A 13,857-nucleotide genomic window follows, 5' to 3' on the forward strand; every position below is an offset into this window, starting at 1 on the left:
GCTAATGCAATGAGGCAAGAAAAAGAACTAGAAGGCATAGAAATTGTAAAGGAAAAAGTTAAATTGTCTTTATTCACAGATATGATTATGTTCACAAAAAATCCTGAAGAAGCTACCAAATAACCAGGAGTTATAAGAGTTAATAATTATAAGAGTTAATAATTGAATTTAGAAAGGTCATCAAAAAAAATCAATTGATTCTATACACTAGCAGTGATCAACTGGAAATTTAAATGTTAACATACAATACCATTTGCAGTAAAATACCCGGGAATAAATTTATCAAAAAATATGGCAAACCTCTGCACTACAAACTACAAAACCCCACTGAGAGAAATTAAAGAAGATATTTCAGGGACTTCCCTGGTGGCGCAGTGGTTAAGAATCTGCCTGCCAATGCAGGGGACACGGGTTCGAGCCCTGGTCCAGGAAGATCCCACATGCCACGGAGCAACTAAGCCCGTGCGCCACAACCATTGAGCCTGCGCTCTAGAGCCCGCGAGTCACAACTACTGAAGCCCGCGTGCCACAACTACTGAAGCCCACATGCCTAGAGCCCGTGCTCCACAACAAGAGAAGCCACCGCAATGAGAAGCCCGCGCACCACAGTGAAGAGTCGCCCCCACTCGCCACAACTAGAGAAAGCCGGCGCGCAGCAACAGAGACCCAACGCAGCCAAAAATAAAGAAATAAAGAAATAAAGAAGATGTTTTAAAATGAAGAAATATACCATGCTCATAGATTGGAATACTCAATATTTTAAGTTATCAATTCTCTGTAGACATTGCTCTATAGCTTCAACATAATCCCAATCAAAATCCCAGGATTTTTTTTTAAAGAAATGAACAAGCTTATTCTAAAATGAACATGGAAATGCAAAGGCCACAGAATAGCCAAAATAATCTTGAAAAAGACAAAGTTGGAAGACTCACATCACACCACAGAGATGCATCAGCAAAATCCAAGCTGTAGGAAATCCTACAGGACAAAGATGTTTATAAGTATGTATGTATACATATGTGTGTGGTGTGCACACACCCAAGCATATACTACCTCCGGATGTAAAATATAGTACTTACTGTGAGTCATTTTCAAAAATGTTTCAAAGCCATTGCCACAGTTTGTAAGCTTTGGGTGAGCAAAGGCTGTGTCTGCTTTTATTCACCATTACGTTTCCAGAAACAACAGACTGCCTGGCACAAGGCAAGTGCTCAACAAGCATTTGTCAAGTGACTGGAAGAATGAGGACAGATGTTGGAAAAAAGTAGGGAAGAAACCAGCACTAAATTTCACCTGCTTCATAATTTTGCTTTGGTCTCTACAGAATCCTAAATAAAACCTTGTAATTTTCTCAGGATAAGATTCTTACTAGGGGAGTCATTTATAAAACCTAAAAATCTTTTAAATTCTAACTTTTAAGCCTATAGTTGGGAAGCCAAAAAATGACTACTCGAGAGCCCCCTCTAGTGGTGCCCTTTTCACAGCTGACCCCCTGCAGAAGGAGCTGGAAGTGGTAATACCTCCACCACTGCCTCCCACCCGAGAAGAATTTTGCTTTCCAACTCCTAACCTTAAAACCAGTCTACCTTTCCACTGGTGAAATTATCAATGTGAAACAGGTAAGGTTAAACCAGGAGACAGCAAAAAAGGGACTGACAAACAAAAATGTACTTTATTCTCTTCTAATGTACGGGAGAAATCATTAACCCTGCCATCACCACTCATTCTGCTAGTCTAGAGCTGAAACCTTGTTGTAAGAAAGCCAGCTGTAGGGTAAGAATGAAGCCACAAAATACTACTACTGCAGCTTTTGACTTTTGCATGAGATATGATAAGCATTTTATTAATGAAAACATTTCAAGATTGAACCATGATGATATCAATGCTCCTGGGGTTCCCGTATTGAGGGTCCATTTGAGTCAATCATCTCAACATACCTATGAAGATAGAGTAGAGTGAAGTGGGCATGACAGAGTCTAAGCCAAGGGCATGAATAAGGAGAGGGAAAGGGATGCTATGAAACAGACATCTCTTTTCCACCAAGTCTCTTTAAAATTTAATATCTGTTTCCCAAGTCTAAAAAAGAAAAATAATAAAGAATAAGAGCTTGTAAAGGCATTCTGAGGCTATTCTCCCAGCCAGCGAGCCCCCCCAAAATGAGAATTTGACCTATCTTTTATTACCTATTTTGTAAGTATTCTAAACTAAAATGAGTATGGCCACCAAAATGTTCATCTCACTTCTTATTTCAGAATTCCTTTCTCTTCCCCTCTCTACATTATGAAGATGTTTCTAGCCAAAGATTGCCACACACCCAGCCTCTGTGAATATCCCGTGTTACACATCTTTTCTAATCCCTTCAAACATTCAGATAAATTACGTTTATTGTACCTCCCTTCAATTCATTAGAATATGGCTGTATTTTCCAAACTAAAAATCCAACAACTTTCATAGTTGTTGTTGTTGTTTTTTTAAGTCCTTTTGTAGAAGTGGAAACAGTTGTGCCTTACTAATCATCTCCATTTACGGTTAAGTGGTTAAGGTAACAGGAGAAACAAAGATGCTGATTTTAGCAATGACAGAACATGAAAGTGAAGGTATAGGAAGTAAACGTTCTCCAAAGAGGCAAAAAATGAGAGATGACAACAGAATGATATCTGCTAGCGGTGCCCAAAGGTGCAGACACATAAAACTGCTCAAGTACCTGGTATAAATTAGATTCTAAATAAGAAGCATACATTGGTCTCAAAAATACCAACTAGCCAATGAACTAAGAAAAAGAATAGTTTGAGCTTCTTTCACATTTTTAAAATCTGCAAGTTTGAAGAACTTGAAGAATCTCGATCATTCGCTTTTTAAATACTAACTAATTCCCTTTTTATTAGATTTGCTAAATCTATAAATGTAAAACAGGCATTTAGAGGCATTAGTAAACAAATCAGAAGAAGAGGGAGGACCCAGAAAAGAACAGTTTGATCTCTAAGGCAGTATAACTACTTATTCAACTTCTATTATTTTTCTTACCCTAAAATTCTTAAGATAACGAACCTCTGCCACCACTTCCTCACAATGCAAATTTGTCGATCTCGTTACATTAAATGTGCATTTTGAGTATGTAAAGAACTGAATGACAAGCCATAAGGTCAGAGGAAGGAGGAACCACCTTCATGACATCAGTGAAGGTGGGTAACCAGGGAGAGGTTTAAAACTGGAGAAAAAGATTTGATTGAAGGAAACAGAAACCAGAAAACAGACAACTTCAGCAAGAATGAAGTCAGGGAAGAAGCAAGACGTTAACTGATTAGGAAAATCCAGAAAGTAAGTGACAGCTCATAAGGTTTCCAAGAAAATGTGAGTCTTTGTGCCCAGTGCATGGAAGTGGGAGACCAAGGAAATGTTACCACTCATATGTTAAGAACGTCTATTCAGGGACTTCCCTGGTGGCGCAATGGTTAATAATCCGCCTGCCAATTCAGGGGACAGGGGTTCGAGCCCTGGTCAGGGAAGATCCCACATGCCGCAGAGCAACTAAGCCTGTGCACCACAACTAGTGGGCCTGCACTCTAGAGCCCACGAGCCACAACTACTGAGCCCGAGCGCCACAACTACTGAAGCCCACACGCCTAGAGCCCATGCTCCTCAACAAGAGAAGCTACCACAATGAGAAGCCTACGCACTGCCACGAAGAGCAGCCCCCGCTCGCCGCAACTAGAGATAGTCCGCGCGCAGCAACGAAGACCCAACGCAGCCAAAATAAGTAAATAAATAAATTTATTTTTTTTTAAAAAGTAAAAACAAACAGCTTATTTTTTTTTTTTTAAGTTATTAACCTGAGTCAAATAGCACTGAGCAATGAGATTCTGGTTTATCTAATAACCTATCTAGAAATGACTTCCTTCCCTGAGATCAACTCACTTTATACATTAAATAATGTTTGCACCCTAACATGCTAACTAACCCTGCCTTCAACTGCAGTCACCCTATGAGAAATAAAAGTAAAAACTAAGATAACTGCACTCCTCTCCTCTCTCCTATTTTACCACACCTCATCCTGTTCCTGCTGGTAGTGTACTGAGGGATAGAAATGGAAGTTATCCCTGAGTGAAAGCTGGGAAACTTTTTGTTTGGACCACTTAAAACTTATTTTAACACACTTACCAACATCTCCATAAACATACAGGCCCCTTGGAGGTTTGCTCCTTGAAAAAAGCTGCAAATTAAGAACAAATTATAAATCTCCAACATGGAAATAATCGAATATCATCATATACATAGTGTTCCTAACCGTGCTATATATACAGGACTGAAATGGGCTACTGCACACAGTAAGTACAAAAAACTTGATATAAAAGGCTATGAAGCCCCACTTAGGTTTTAATATAGGAGGCAAGAATCATAGTAGCTCAGAGCAAGGCTCTGAAGTCACACAACTTAAGTTTACATCCACTTCACAATTTACTAACCATGTAATCTTCCCCCTCTTTCCCAAATGGGCTCCCCAAACAATGACAGCCTAACTCATTCCCAGCAAGCAAGAGATCAGAAGACTTCTTCTAAAGAAAGTGAATGGTTTCCAGAAATAAAGGCCCAAAGGCACCTAGTGTGGGTTTCTCCCAAAGAAAGAACTGGGTCCCTATCAGATCACCTTACAGTAAAGCATACTAGTCAACAAACCTCTTAAGATGGAGCCTTCAATCAGCTCATTAGTATCTGAAAAGACTCTAAAATGAATTGACAGCCAAGAATCAATAGAAATTTGAAAAAACAACCCAAAAACTCCCATTATGAAAGTTGGAGACCACAGCAAATATACAGGGGGCAAAAAACTCCAAGGAAACAGAGACTACACACACAGCAAAAGGAAACTTCAAAATAAAACTGTAACCAATATAATTAATATGCTGAGGAAAATAAAAGAAGTTATTAAAACTATAAAGCAGGAACAAAATGCAATTTTTAAAAGCAATATTAAGAACAAAAGAGAGTACTTTGAAATTTAACATATGGTAGCAGAAACAAAATTCCAGAAAAGGTATTAGAAGATAAGCTTGAGGAAATGTTAAAGAAATACAACAAATAAACAATAACAATGAAAGATGGAAAATATAAGAAAATTACAGGATTAATTCAGGAGGTCCAATATCTGACCAAAAGGAATTCCAGAAAGAGAAAATAGAGAAAAAAGAGAGGAGGAAACTACCTAAGATTTTTCTCAGATCTGAAGGACGAAATTTCAAGATTGGGAGGACAGAATAAGTGTCCAACACAATGAGGGAAATAAGACCCATACCAAGTCACAATCCTGAAATTTCAGACACCAGGGATATAAAGGAAATCCTACAAATGTCCAAGGTGGCAGTGGGGTGGGCATTCAGGGGGAAAGGTGGTGGGGGGCGGGTGGCTGGAGACAGGTCACAAACAACCGATAAAAACTTGAATAAAGTTTGAGGGACAGTGATTTCCAATCTAATCCATCCAATCTATCCATCAAGTGTGAAAATGGGAAACTGACATTCCATACATACAGGGTCTCAAAAAACCCTCCCCAACAGAAATAGGAACACCTAGGCTCCATGAAACACAGAAGATCCTGGGGAGAATGCCCTGGTAAGATGGAGGGCTGCTCTCTAGAACCACAGTGGCACAAGCAGGACAAGAAAGCAATCAAGTCCAGACCAAAACAGGAGGATGGAGGCCTCAAAGGAAGAAACAAAATGGAATTTCTCTTTGCCTGATATTATTATCAACCCAAATTACCTTCCTGAATTTTGCTCCACTTAGAAGAGTAACCTTCAAACTCTATGACAGTTCCTAGACACCTGTGCAAAAACCAAGGTGAGCCAGAGCTGAGAGAGTTCAGAAAGGGTAAAAGCAGAAAGAAGCGAAGGTTATGCCACTTAGCACCAACCAGAGCAGTCAATATTTTGACAGAGAACATTTTCAAAAGCTAGACTTCAGGATCCACTACCTAATGCTTTTGTTTTTTAATCTGTGGATTCACTCCAGCATGCCTCAGAAACCTCTCTCGCTTTCCTGTCCCTCAGCTTTCTCTATAAATCCAGCCTCTGACTCCAGCACGCCCCTTCCAAAAGAACCTTCACCCATGGTTTAGGCAAAAGGGCCTTCTTTGCTTTGATTCTGCCAGGTGGATGCCTTCCCTGTGTTCCTCTGCACATTAACTCTCCATCTATTCTTAAATCTCAACTGAAAACAGATGCCACTCCTGACAAAACCTCTTAATTTGTCTTGTTGTAATATCTTATATGAACCATTCTTGTACATTGGTTATTCTATTTTCAATTTGCCAGAAAAAAAGCATCATGCTCCTCAATAACTTTAGAACAGCTTCAAATTAGAAAACTTAAATACAACCTAATAATCTCTAAGTATGTTCTATGTATTAGAAATCTTTTGAAAGCAACTTTTTGCATAAGGTAACTGGAAATGTTATAGCAATTCTTCACATCACATTTTGTAGAAACAGTCCGGGATCTAGTCATGATATAATTAACATATGCTGAATCAATGAAGTTCAAGCCAAAAATTTAACAAAGATGGGGGGAAATGATGACATGGGAAGAGCTCAATGCTGCTAAAAAAAAAAAAAAAAAAAAAATCACTTGGGCCTATCTTCTGTTTTACCCAAACTCAACGTATTTTTGAAAGAGCACTTTGGCAAATATTATAGTACATTATCTATTACATATATAATTTATATTATATTATATTTTATGGCAATATTTAGAAGATGATAAAGAGATATGGTTATAGAGTATCAAAGGAAAAGATTCTCAAACATCTGAGATCACAAATATCTCGTATGGCATAAATACTGTTTAAGAAGCAGATTTTACTCCAAATAAATTGATAAACACAATGGATACTCCTCTAACAATAAATGTTAGACATCACCTATCTAAACTATGTTATATGCACACCAAGTATTTTCACTTGGAGAGGCAGGTTAGTTTTCTCCTCATAAAATTTCAGTCTTCCAAAAATTACTGAAATTATCTCAAAGGATTAAAAAATGTATATTTTAAGGGGAAAATCAGAGGATTGAATGGAGAACAGTAAGACTATTTAGAAGGCTGTAAAATGGGTCCTAAAGAAGTTTTTTAATTCTTTATTCATAGTGGTCAATTCAGGGAGAGTTAGGTTCACACAGTTTTCTTCAAAATAACTACACAGGCACCCACATAATTTACATGCTCCTAATTTACATTTTCTCACAATTTACCGTATTTTTCAGGTCCATTAAATTTCCTTTCCCAATGTTTTAATTTCCTGTAATGTGTTCCTATCTCTCCGAGCACTCCACCCTGGCATAGTTCCTGGGTGCTGGGGTTCTACATGTGCTCCCATCCTCCACAAGCCTCTTCATCCTGCTCTCTACCCTAGGGGGCAACCTTGCTGGCTGGCTGCTAGCTGGGTTCAGCCCCTGGGAGGCACTACTTGCAGGAGATAGGAGGGAGGGGGTGGAGAGAAATCCGGGTCATTCTCTCCCGTTGCTTCCCTGCTTCAGTGCTGTGTCTCTAGCAGAGCTGCATCCCTCCAGAATCACTAGGCCCTCATGCCACAGCTACAGCTCTCTGCAGGCTCCTCCTTCACTCCTCCATCCTTTGTTTGCTGCCTTAGGCCTGCCCTGCCGATGACTAAGTCATCTCTTGATTCAGTCTTTAAAGTGCTGTGAACAGTTTCCTGACAGAACTCTGATACACACCCAACCTCTAAAATACACACACTTAACACTAACTAGGCAAAGACTTGAAGATCTGAACATGAATAAGTTTCTCCAGTGACCGGTTGTAAGATTTGTCATGTTACTTATATCTTAGGGAATTTGTGAAGTAGGATGATGACACCTTCTCTAATGTGTTTTTGATAAGGATCCAGTGATACTGTATTACAGATTGTGCAGATGGTAAGCTTAAGGATGATGTTGGAAGACCGTGGAAAGCTATCACCTACCTCCACTAAGCATAAAAGATATAAGGAAATAGTATTAGAGTTGAACTCAAAAGATCTGGGTACAAATTCTGGTTTGGCTACTTATTAGCTATGTGACTCTGGGTAAGCCACATCAACTCTACAACCAGCCATTTCCTTATCTGTTGGGTGCAGGACACAGCACTGGGGAGTTCCCACTCACTGCCCACCTCTGCACACCTAATCACAAGGCCCACTCACTCATGCTGAAGACTGTAAACTTCATGTACTGATACCTGCTTCTATCCAAACCTATGGACCACGAAGAAGAAACATCGCACCCTTTGACACACCCTTCTCAAAGATCTGAACAACATTAATGTACACTTAAGCTATTTTATATCTATACAAACTCTACCAAACAAATCAAGAATACATTCAAGAACATGGAGCACATTTTCAAATACTGTGCATATTCCAAGCCATAAAGGAAACCTCAATAAACTCCAAAGAATCACTGTACTCCAACCAAAATGGAATAAAATTAGAAATAAATGATGGAAGGATAGCTAAAAATAGAAAAACCTCATACTAAGATATTGACTTTTGCTCACATTCCCTCACGTCCACCCAGACTTCTGGGATTGCAATTTCATATAGGAAGTTGAAGGAGGTCCAACCCAACGCCTTCTGTTTTCTCTTTATAAAGATGTAGACGTCTGCTGAAAGTGATAGGGGAAGTGTAGTTCAGCTTGAAGGGAGCTAAGAAGGCTCTAGAGAATCGTTACAGAGAAGAGTGAACTAACCAGCGAAATAGATTTGTTGACAAAATGGAGGGGCACGCCTCAGGGCTTTCAGATTGTTCTCAACAATCTTCTATACCTGTGCAGTAGCCATGTCCTTTAGGTGAGAATGATCCCACTCCCAGCTCTATCCTCTACAACCGGATGAGGGGTTCAAGGGTGAGCTTATGACTAAATTCAGTCAAGCAGAGTTCTGTTGTTCAACTCTAGGTGAAAGAGAAGCTCTAGTCTTCTGGGCAGTATACTGTGTAGATGTGATGCTAGTTTCCTACTTTGAGATAAGCCAAGCTGAACACAAAGCCAAAATAATCAAGAGGGCAAGATCAAGAAGATCTACAAGTAAGTAATGGAGTCAGGGGCCTAATACACTGCACCTGAAGCATACTTATCCTTGGACTTCTACATGAGCCAATGATTACTCGTATTATTTAACCTAGTTTTAGTTGGGTTTTCTGTTATGCACAACTGAAAGCATTCTAAGTGATGTCATAATATATTTTACTAGGCCATATTAATGGTTTGATATAAGTATTTATAAAAGTATCTGAAAGTATCTATTCTCAAGAGAGAGCTATAGTAATCAAAACAGTATGGTATTGGTATTAAAACAGACACACAGATCAATGGAACAGAACAGAGAGCCCAGAAATAAATCCACACATATATGATTAATTAATTTATATCAAAGGAGCCAAGGGTATACAAAGGAGCCAAGGTCAAAGGAGCCAAGGGTATATAAAGGAGCCAAGATTCAAGGATAGTTTCTTCAATAAACGGTGTTGGGAAAACTGGACAGCCACATGAAAAAAAAATGAAACTGGACCACTACTTATACACAAAAACCAACTCAAAATGGATTATAGACTTGAACATAAGACCTGAAACCATAAAACTCCTAAAAGAAAACACAGGTGGTGAGCTGCTTGACACTGGTCTTAGCAATGACTTTTTGGATTTGATATCAAAAGCAAAGGCAACAAAAGCAAAAATAAACAAATGGGACCTTATCAAACTAAAAAGCAAAAGAAACAATCAACAAAATGGAAAGGCAACCTACCAAATGAGAAAAAATATTTTCAAATCATATGTGATAAAGGGTTAGTATCTAAAATACACAAAGAACTCATACAACTCAACAGCAAGAAAACAATCCAATTAAAAGACGGTCAGAAAATCTGAACAGACATTCTTTCCAAAGAAGTCATACACATGGCTAAAAGGCACGTGAAAAGATGCTCAACGTCACTAATCATCAGGAAATGAAATCAATATCACAACGAGATATCATCTCACATCTGTCAGAATGGCTATTACCAAAAAAACAAGAAATTAGTGTTGGTGAGGATGTGGAGAAAGGGAACCCTCATGCACTGTTGGTAGGAATGTAAATTGGTGCAGCCACTATGGAAAACAGTATGGAGGTTCCTCAAAAAGTTAAAAATAGAACTACCATATGATCTAGCAATTCCACTTCTGGAAATTTATCCAAATGAAAACACTAGCTCAAAAAGATATATCTGCAACTCCTTTTTCATTGCAGCATCATTTACAATAGCCAAAACATGGAAACAACTTAAGTGTTATACACACACACAATGTAAATTATTCAACCATTAAAAAAGAAAGAAATCCACATTTGTGACAACACTGATGGACACTGAGGGCATTATGCTATGAGAAATAAATCAGACAGAGAAAGACAACGTGTGAACTCATATGTGGAATCTAAAAAAACAAAAAAACTAAACTCATAGGTATCTAGTCAAGAGAGCATGTCAAGTTTAGGAGACTTACTATAATAAGTATTACAATACTATATACTAAATCAAAAGGGAGGATAATAAGAAAAGCAGCTGTCAGAAAAATGTCATTAAAATTTTTTTAAATGATATGAATAAATTGCCAATTGTCCAATAAAGAAATGTGCTGATGTCACAAGTGTTTGGGGTCCTAGTTGTTATGCATTTAGCGATACACTTCAAACCACTAAATTTAGTAAAAATTTATGATTTGAATTTTATATACATAAAAGCCCACTTCCACACAGAGAATCTTTTGAACGTGAGGATTATATTTTTTAAAGTAAATATCTGATAATTATTCTATCAAAATTTTATTAGACAAAGTCAAATGTAAAGCATGATTACTGGATTCAAACACACACACAGTTAAAAGAACATTTGGGGGACAACTGAAGAAACCTGAATATGGGCTTCATATTTAGGAATGCCAGATAAAATACAGGATGCCAGTTAAATTTGAATTTCACACTGATATCAAATAATTTTTTAGTACATGTATGTCCCAAATATCACATGGTACATATATATACTAAAAAACTATTCATTATTTATCTGAAATTCAGGTTTATCTGGACATCCTGTATTTTTGTTTGCTAAATCGGGTGGCCCTATTTTAGATATCACTACATCAATGTTAAGTTTCTTGGGTGTGATAATGGTAATATAGTTATTCAGGAAAAGGTCCTTGTTAGGAGATACATAATGATGTTTTTAGAGGTCAAGTGTTATGATATTACAACTTACTTTCAGATGATTAAAGAAAAAATATTGAGAGAGAAAGAGAGAAAAAGAAAACAAATGTGGCAAAATGTTAACCATTAGTGGTTTTAAGTGTACTGTTGAAATTTTTCAAAATAAAAAGTTGCGAAAAACAAAACAGAATTTGGTAAGGTGATTAATTACTGTATTACTTTTACTTTTGAACTAAGTCTAAAATTATTCTAAAAATATCTACATATTTGCATTTTAGACAATTGCTTTCAAAACTATTCCTTTAACTTCTGCAAAGTAAACATTTGCCATCCATCATTCCAAATATTTTGATTTAATCATTCTAACTTTATCCTTTGTTCCTTATGATATTAAAATTCTAGCATTAAAAATAATCCAAGGTGATTCTCATCAAAGTTATAAATTAAAACAGCATGTCCTCCACCTTTCTGGGTTACTGTCTACCTGCTAGTCAAGTATAATTTCCATTAGGACAATTAGGTAATAAGGGTGATGCTTTAAAATAAAGAGTTGGTTTCAATTTGTTTAAAATGCAGGAATGCTCCTTTTCCTGTTTCTCCCTACTCCCCTCACCATTCCATTACTAACTCCAAAAATGATAGAGACAGTGATTCCAGCTGGAATACTGAGCATAATTACATCTTTTAAAAACAAGCATTATATCATTCTCAACATAGACCACTGTTTAATAAAAGTAGATCACTTCAGGTTTCTAAGAAGATCATTAAAACTAAAAAACTGAACCATATGTTAGCACCCACAAATTCTCTTTAAATGAAAATCTTTTTTGAAATACCATCAGTTGATTTGCAAAAGAACCCTTGTAACCTAAAGTACACCAATTTGTTCAGTTTACTAGTATAATTAAGCCTTTTAAGCACCTAAATAACAAGTGTGGGGGCAGAGTTTAAACCTCTACAACTAGCATAAAAATGGCTCAATTTCTGATTATAACAGAATTTGAAGATGCAAATGACTTTTTACTGTTGCATGCACTCAAGCAACAAGCATTTCTAAGTGCCTATGTGTGTCAGTGGGAGACAAATGACAGGAGGCAATTTCTTCCGCAAATCCTTCCAGTTCACTCACTCCTAACTGATATTCGAATTCTGGACTAGCTTAGGAGAAGATAAGCTAGGTGTGACCTACTCCAGTCCACCACTTGTTCAGAGGGATGTCCAGGACTTAAGCATAATTCTCAAACCTACCTGGAGTTTATCAGAAGAAGGATGTGGAAAATATTCCTCAGTCTGAACCTAGTTGAGGTTCTGAATTTGAGGGATTAAAGTGGCCTTCCAGGCTTCTCCTGGATTTTCAAAGAACTGACACTATGGAGGAAATGAGAACACAAACATGTCCACAGAGAAGCAAGTGAATATAAAATCTCACAGAGGGCTTCCCTGGTGGCGCAGTGGTTAAGAATCCGCCTGCCAATGCAGGAGACACGGGTTTGAGCCCCGGTCTGGGAAGATCCCACATGCCGTGGAGCAACTAAGCCCGTGCGCCACAACTACTGAGCCTGCACTCTAGAGCCCGCAAGCCACAACTACTGAGCCCATGTGCCACAACTACTGAAGCCTGTGTGCCTAGAGCCCATGCTCCGCAACAAGAGAAGCCACGACAATGAGAAGCCCACTCACAGCAACGAAGAGTAGCCCCTGCTCACCGCAACTAGAGAAAGCCCGTGCACAGCAACGAAGACCCAACGCAACCAATAAATAAATTAATTTTTTTAAAAAACAAAAAAACTCACAGAGACACCTATGCTCTCACACAGACGTATTGATAGGCTCACAGCCACCAGGACAACTGCCTTCAGAGTCAGCAGAGAATTATTTTGTGAATCTTCAGTGATTGCTTTGTTATTCATTCAAATCTTCATGTTTTTTTCATTTATTCCAGAAACATGGATTGAGCATTGATCACCTACTTTGTACCAGGCAGTGAGCTAAGTTCTGCAGACCTACAAGATCCAGAAAACAATGACATGGTATTTACTAAAGGAGCATGTGGTCACCAGGTGGGCCATGTGAGATGGTCTACAGTAAAAAGATGGGGGCACAGGCAGCCTTAACAAAGACCCAAAGGCAAGAGAAGGCCCCAGTCTTGTCTAACAATCTTCAAGTAGCTTGTCATAGCTGCTGCTTTTATTGCCAGCAAAGAACAAAGACAGATGAGGCTGGCAAGAGGCAGGGACCAGGCAGGCTCTCAAGGACCCTATAGAACATGCTAATGAGTTTGTACTTTCTCTGGAGGGCACTGAGAAGCCTTAAGCAGGAGAATGGTCCAATCAGATTATCCGTTAGAAAAATCATTATTGATACAGTGTGGAGAATGCATTGAATGGGAGGAAACTGGAGGAAAAGACAACACTACCTATTACCTGCTCTGCTGACAAGCCACCCTTGCCAGGTGGAAGTGTGGTTCAGGGAGAAATACTTGTGGGGGCTTTTTGTGGTTCATCAGGGCAAAGGTAACTGAAGGCAGCTCTGTGGTGGTCTTCACTGCCATGAAGGGACTATGGATTACCTTGGAGCTTCATGCTTCTCCTGGAGAAGCTGTACATGGCTGTGGCAGTGTGGCCTGAAATG

The 13,857-nt window shown here is 38.5% G+C and overlaps 1 protein-coding gene across 6 annotated transcripts in view; it reads right to left on the reverse strand.

Moving 5' to 3' along the window:
* AFG1L (AFG1 like ATPase) overlaps positions 1-13,857 on the reverse strand; it is a 239,307-nt gene that overhangs the window by 162,132 nt on the left and 63,318 nt on the right. For all 6 annotated transcript variants that reach the window (XR_009506196.1, XM_059941464.1, XM_059941467.1 and 3 more), the window contains one exon: positions 4,159-4,210. Coding sequence is in view for 5 of the 6 variants with exons in the window: in XM_059941464.1 (XP_059797447.1) it covers positions 4,159-4,210 (52 nt within the window). In the remaining variant the exon portion in view is untranslated. The remainder of the gene's footprint in view (positions 1-4,158; positions 4,211-13,857) is intronic.

The sequence above is a fragment of the Balaenoptera ricei genome, chromosome 12 (genome assembly GCF_028023285.1).
Source record: "Balaenoptera ricei isolate mBalRic1 chromosome 12, mBalRic1.hap2, whole genome shotgun sequence".
NCBI lineage: Eukaryota > Metazoa > Chordata > Mammalia > Artiodactyla > Balaenopteridae > Balaenoptera > Balaenoptera ricei.